Source organism: Danio aesculapii, chromosome 5, assembly GCF_903798145.1.
Source record: "Danio aesculapii chromosome 5, fDanAes4.1, whole genome shotgun sequence".
NCBI lineage: Eukaryota > Metazoa > Chordata > Actinopteri > Cypriniformes > Danionidae > Danio > Danio aesculapii.
Window position 1 is genome coordinate 60,490,191 of NC_079439.1, and position 7,486 is coordinate 60,497,676.

The 7,486-nt window shown below is 35.8% G+C and overlaps 1 protein-coding gene across 1 annotated transcript; it reads left to right on the forward strand.

Annotated features, from left to right (window-relative positions):
- Positions 1-1,104: 1,104 nt before the first annotated feature.
- Positions 1,105-7,480, forward strand: rnf224 (ring finger protein 224). Its single transcript, XM_056458595.1, has 3 exons — positions 1,105-1,353; positions 4,974-5,190; positions 7,024-7,480. Exons 1-3 carry the CDS (start codon positions 1,289-1,291, stop codon positions 7,303-7,305), a joined length of 564 nt encoding a protein of 187 aa, XP_056314570.1. The 5' UTR covers positions 1,105-1,288; the 3' UTR covers positions 7,306-7,480.
- The last annotated feature ends 6 nt before the right edge of the window (positions 7,481-7,486 follow it).

The following is a 7,486-nucleotide window of genomic DNA, read 5'->3' on the forward strand; positions in this document are numbered from 1 at the left end:
TGATAGATTACCTGCACTTGACAAATTTTGGTCCATACATTCATTCATTTTCCTTCGGCTTAGTTTACATTTCAGAGGTCACAGTGGAATGAACCGACAACTATTCCAGCATGTTTTATGCAGCGAATGCCCTTCCAGCCGCAACCCAGTACTGGGAAACACCCATGCACGCTCATTCACACACACTATGGCCAATTCAGTTTATTCAATTCACCTACAGCGCATGTCTTTGGACTGTAGGGGAAACCGAAGCACCTGGAGAAAACCCACGTGATCACGGGGAGAACATGCAAACTCCACACAGAAATATCACCAGGTCCAGCCAGGACTCAAACCAGTGACCTTCTTGCTAACCACTGCGCCACCGTGCCGCCCCAAATGTTGGTCTGTTTAGAATAATAATTGGCTTGTGAAAGCAAACCAAACCCAGATAAAACACTAACCATTTTAATCCCTGTTTCAGAACAAAGCAAGACATCAACAGCTGTGGAAACTGCCTGTCAATAATAACCTGCTGATATTAACATGACATAACTGTCATGTGGGGCTGATGAAGGTCCCACAACTAATTTGGCAGGGACACGCTGATGACAGACCGTCTGTGGGTGACTAGGCTTAAGTTTCAGGCCTGTTTTGTGACTGTAAAGCGATACGCTCTCCTCCCATTCTACTTTCTTGCACACTAAACGTGTCTCGATACATGTTTTTCCACAGAACTAAATGCAAATATTCTAAACTGAAGCCCCCTGTGTCTGTTACATTTTTGTCTTCTGTACAAGGGAGAAATTAAACTATTAAATTCCGACTGGGAAAATTAGTGAGAGAATAACAGCAGGTAATATAAAGAATTGTGAAAGTGAACTAATTTATAAAACACCTGCGCAACAACATTCGACTCTCCTCCTCCCACAATCACCTGGGTTTTCTTTTTTCTTAGAAGGGTGAATGTGCAGTGTGTGTGTGTGAGAGCAATAGGTTCAAAGCGACAGGCGGTACTTAAATATTAAAGGCTGTAGGAAAGCACACTATTGTTTGCCCTCCATTTCAGAACAGCAGTCGTGGTTGGTTGGTTGGTCGCTCGGTTGTTTTGAGACAGAGAGAGAGAGAGCGCAAACGGCAACAAAGACAGAGCCAGTGGCTGCTGGGAACTACGAGGAGAAGTTCAGGGAAAGCAACAGAGGGTGCACTCGACTGTTAAACTGCCTTACAGAACACGTGAAGCATGGAGAAACCAAGACAGAGTCGGCTGTAAAATGGTTACAGGAGTTGGACTTTTGGTACATTAAACATGGATGGGACTGTGAGTGGAACAACAGAACCTCAGGAGAACCAGAGTGTAAAGGACGAGGACAGGTAGACAGTCTGTACAGAACTTTTTTTTTTTTTTTAATAATTATTTTTTAGGGGTTTTTCAGCTTTATTAAGGACAGTAGAGATTACAGACAGGAAAGTATTGGGAGCAGAGAGTGGCGAAGGGTCAGCAAAGGTACTTGAGCCAGGAATCGAACTTGGGTCGCTGTGAGCACCATGGTGCTATATGTCGGCACACTTAACCATTAGGCTATTGGCGCCGACTGTACAGAACTTTTATATATTTTTTACATTAAGGAGTTAACATTAAGTTTGCTTATATGACTTTACAAGGCTTGCATTTTTGCTTAATTTAAATCGATACTTTCAATTACTGCAAAAAAAATTCTATATATTCTTTAACCAAGAAGGATTTTCTTGACTAGTAAGAATATCATTTTGTTTTCAGAATTAAGTCATCACAATTAAGTAAAAAAAAAAAAATTGAGTTTACTTACCTCACTGGCACATAATGTTTTTAGAAAACAAAACTCAATTTTGACGACTTATTTCTGAAAACAGAACAATATTATTATTGTCTAGAAAAATGTTTCTTGATTTAAGATTTTTGAGCTATCTGGACTAGAAACAACCACAAAAATCTAGGGATAAAAACATTTGTATAATAGTTCTGAGTATTATTCTTGTGTTAATTATAATTTTTTAATATTTAAATATACAGTTGATATCAGAATTATCAAAAGTCCTTTGAATTTTTTATCTTTTTAAAATATTTCCCAAATGATGTTTAACAGAGCAATGAAATTTTCACAGTATATCTGATAATATTTTTTCTTCTGGAGAAAGTCTTATTTGTTTTATTTTGGCTAGAATAAAAGCAGTTTTTAAGTTTTTAAAAAACATTTTAAGCAAAAAAATATTTTGATAGCCGACAGAGCAAACCATCATTATACAATAACTTGCCCAATTACCCTAACCTGCCTAGTTAACCTAATTAACCTAGTTAAGCATTTAAATGTCACTTTAAGCTGTATAGAAGTGTCTTGAAAAATATCTAGTCAAATATTATTTACTGTCATCATGACAAAGATAAAATAAATCAGTTAATATAAATGAGTTATTAAAACTATTATGTTTGGAAATGTGCTGAAAAAAAATCTCTCTCTGTTAAACAGAAATTGGAAAAAATACACCCGGGGGGGCTAATAATTCTGACTTCAACTGTATACCAAATGATGAATTGGATAAATGAATAAATGAATATGTATGCTCTTAGCATAGACAAACAATCACTTTGAAGTCATGCATATTGAAAAAAATTTATCAAATATTTGTCAAAATAAGGTGATTGAGCACACGGAGTGATCATGCTTACATTGAGTGTTTGTTTAGAAATGAACATTTGCAGGTTAAAAGAACCTATGCAGATCTTTTATAACTTGTGTATACAAATTTTATTGCTGCCAGCCGCTAAAAGTAAACAGATCCACAGAGCTCAGCTTACACACTCTTTACCAGCTTGTCTATCTGGAAGAGTGAAGACTTGTCTTAAAAAAGGGACATTTATGCAGTTTTGTGGTGTTTTGTTTTTGCTATTATTTTAACCAATTGGTGTCAAAGTCAGTTCATGTTGTTCCAAACCCGTATTTCATTAGTCTTTAGACAGAAATCTTAGATTCATTTAAAAATATCTTCAAAGGTATTTCAAAAAGTATATTGAGCCAAAGCTCGAATGCTAATCCATATTGCACAGTTTAGTCTAAGTCTTCTGAATAGATGATAGTTTTAAACCAAATTCATTTGTTCATCTTTCAAACACAGGAACACACATCACAACACAAATTTCGGTTCAATTGATCCTGTAAAGGTGATTTGTAAAGGAGTCAATTTTTATTTTCACACCTGTGACATCAAAATGATGCTTGTGCTTATCTTACAGGGTTTCTGCGGGTTTCACCAAGTCAAATTTAAGACTTTTATCAGACCATGAGGAATTTAATTTCAGACTATTATAGGGCTAAATACTAAGGACTTTTTTAAAAACAGCAGACAAAGAAAATGAATTGCCCCATTAAAAAACTAATCCTATTTCTTAGCCACTTATTTATATAATGTGTCAAAACAAGCAGACCCTTATTGTGTGAATACATTTTTCTTCAGCATAACTTAAATTAACTTTTAAAATTCAATTAAATTATATTAACTTAATGTATGCATGACAGACTGTTATAATATTAGTTATGAATATAGTTTATAGTTTAAAACAAAGATGTATTGTTGGTTATTGGATTAATTGGGTAGCTTTAGATAAACAAAGGAAAATTAAGACCCATTTAAAATGATTTAGAACCCACAAGATATTAATTCAGTGAATTTAAGACTTTTTAAGTCCTAAAGTTTTGAAATTTAAGACATTTTAATACCCTGACCTTACACTGTAAAACCCAACAGTCAACTTTATCAAATGAAATGAGTGTAGTTAACTCAGTTTACTGAAAATTAATTCTACTCATTTGAAAAGAGTTTTGAACTCAGTGTTAAAGGTAATGAGTTAATTTAATACCAGTTACTTAAAGATCATGGTACTCATATTAGTTTTTTTTTCTCAATTGGTTTGTAGCAATCGGTTTTCTCAAACAGTTTGAGTAGCCTTAACTTTTAGGGTTTTACAGTACTCAGTTGGTTTGAGTTCTCTTCATTTATTGGGTTTTACTGTGCTCAAATTGTTTACTCAAATAGATTAAGTTCACAGTACTCATTAAGATTACTTTTTGAACTTAAATGGTTTGTTGCAATCGGTTTCCTCAAGTTAACTTTTTGAATTTTACAGTGTAAATGCTCCAATCTAAAAAATAAATACATTAAGTATGATCCCAACTTTTTTAAAATCCAGATTTGCCAAGGTTGTGTATTTAAAGGCATAGTACACTGTAAAAAATCCTGGGTTCCACACAATTCCTTCAAGTTGTCCCAACACAAATCATTTAAGTTAACTTAAATATTTTCATAAATGTAACTGGATTGAACATAAACAATTAAGTTGTCCCCAAAATCCTTATGGATTGTGTTAATTTAACTCATTTTAAAGTAGTTTGATCAAGCAGCAAACAAAAAAGAAAATCACCTTTAAGAAATGTACTCACTATTTACCTTCAATCGGTTTCAAACCTTTATGAATTTCTTTCTTGTGTTGAGGATATTTGAAGAATGTTAGAAACCAGTAAATATTGACTTCTTTATTAGGAAAAACAAATACTATTGATGTCAATGATAACCGGATTCTAACATTTGTCTAGAATGTATTTGTTTGTGTTCAACAGAAGAAACTCAACCAAACAAACAAAAACATATGGATCGTTTCACTTCATAAAAGCTGAATGTTCCATCGGGTTCACTGGTATTTTTGACTCTCAATGTGCAATTAGCTATTGACTTTTTGAGCTCACCAAGTATTACAGTTTCAGCAAAAGTATCTAAACTATTTTAATGTTCCACTGAAGGAAAAAAAAGTCTCCTACATCTTGGATGGCCTGAGGGTAGTTTAAACTAACATTTTTTTTTTTTTATAAAAACTAGTTATTTAGTTGAGTCATGCTGGCCACAAAATAATCAGCCATCATTACACACTATATATTTTCATCATCTTGAGCTCTTTTTTGTAGGATTTCAGTTAAGGATGGACCCGTGTCTGACGCTCCAGTGGAAGGGGACGTGGATGCAGATGCTGGGGCGCACAACTCCCGGGACAGCCGTAAACTGGACTGCATCGTCTGCTACAGTGCATATAATCTGGGAGAACGACTACCGCGGAAGCTCTACTGCGGACACACGTTCTGTCAAGCCTGTTTGAAGCGCCTCGACACACTCATCAATGAGCAGGTGCCCATCGAGCTTCATCACACTCACATTTGTCTGTTTATTTCAGAGCGCAACATAAGTGTTGTACAGAGTCTTCAGGGTAATGCATGTGATGAATGGTAAAACAATGCAAATACACTACCTGAAAAAAGTTGTCATGGATGCCAGTTGTAAGAGCAACACAAATTAACTTGATTTCTAGTTAATCATTTGTAAAAGTGGCAGAAGGTAGATTTTTCAGATGAATCATCAGTTTAACTGCATCCCAATCACAAATACTGCAGAAGACCTACTGGAACCAGCATAGACCCAAGATTGTCACAGAGATCAGTCAAGTTTGGTGAGGGAAAAAACATGGTTTGGGGTTACATTTAGTATGGTGGAATCCAAAAGATCTGCAGAGTGGACGGCTACATTAGCAGCCTGAGGTATCAAGATATTTGTGCTGCCCATTACATTACAAACCACAGGAGAGGGCAAATTCTTCAGCAGGATAGCGCTCCTCATATTTCAGCCTCCACATCAAAGTTCCTGAAAGCAAAGAAGGTTAAGGTGCTCCAGGATTGGCCAGCACAGTCATCAGATATGAACATTATTGAGCATGTCTGGGGTTATATGGAGGAGGAGGCATTAAAGATGAATCCAAAGAGTCTTGATGAACTCTGGCAAGAACGCTTTCTCTGCAATGACTCAAATAACTTGGATGGCAAAGATGTATGGATGCAGTCCTCCAAGCTCATAGGAGTCATACACAATATTAATTCTTTTTCCACTCCACCATGACTTTATATTCTATACAGTACATTATTTCTGTTAAGTGACAAAGCTTTTGTGTAAGCAAAGTCAGACCTTACTGTCCTAATTAAATATTTAAAAATCAAGGCATGATCATATTTTATTTTGGTAAAATAAACAATCCAGAGGCCTTTGTCTTTTACATAAGCCACTTCTGATCAACTAGAAATCAAGTTATTATTTGTTGTTCCTAAAACTTGAATAGGCGACAAGACTTCTGTCAGGTAGTGTACATGGCATGTGGTTTCCTCAGCAATATGTTCAAAAAAAAGCTGAACATTTATTAAAAGCATTAAAGGTGAAGGTGTAATAGCTATATTGCAATGCTTCACATTTTAATGTACAGATGCCAGTGAGCAATAGTATGTTGCTTGAGTTTGATTTCGTTGACAATTATTGTTATACTTTTGTATAATTGATTAGAAATGTTGTTTTCAAAAGAAGTTATTCAAGTTTACATTACCAAAAACAAAACACAATCTTGGATACATGAAATTTGACTTGTTTTATATTTGCTTGTTGAGTGATGGACAGTTGAAGTGATATTTTTAAAATATTTCCCAAGTAATGTTAAATAAAGAGATTCTCTCAACTCATTTTTTAAACAGAAACGTTAATAACTTGATGACATGACAGTAAGTATTATTTTTGTTTCAGTTTAAAGTGACATTTAAATGCTTAACTAGTTTAATTAGGTTAACTAGACAAGCTAGGTTAATTAAGCAAGCCGTTGGACAACAATGGTTTGTTCTGTAGCCAGTCGAAAAAAAACTTCCTTTAGGGGGCTAATAATATTGACTTTTTTTTTTTTAAATAAGAATAAAACTGCTTTTATTCCAGCTAAACTAAACGAAACGACTTTTTTCCCAAAAGATGAAGTGTCAGTAACGTGTAATTTTTTCAATGGAGGGCTAATAATTTTTGCCTTCAAATATGTTATAATGAGAGACAGATGATAATTGTTGCACACCCCTCATTCATAAACAGCAATTCTGATATTTCCTAAACCTAGCTATACTGTATACCCCTCAGCTGATGTACCTTGCCTTCCCGTCACAGATGTGGATCCCGTGTCCGCAGTGCAGACAGAACACTCCTGTACCTCGCGGAGGAGCTACCGCACTAGATCTAGACCTGGCTGCGTTTCTGGGTGTTAAAGCTGAAGTGGAAAACCAGCGAGCCTGCAGCCAGAAAACACAGCTGGAGACCAAGAGCTCCTTCAAAAAGCAGCCAATCACAGATCAGCCTCCTTCAGCCTGGGCCAACGTGGCTCTGACGGAGCATCGCTTCCCCAGGAGCCCCTGCTGCAAACACTGCCTGCTCTGCTGCTGGTGGTGCTGAAATCACAGATACCTTCGCAAAGTTGCCTGAGATAAGAAAATCAGTTTGATTTGGGTACTCGGATGGATCAGTAATCTGACAAATTCTGCAAGAGCCAGTGTCCAAATTGGAAGTATGACGGATAAACGGACAGACTGGATTTCAGATCTAATAGACAATCTGACGGGAATAACACTCTTGT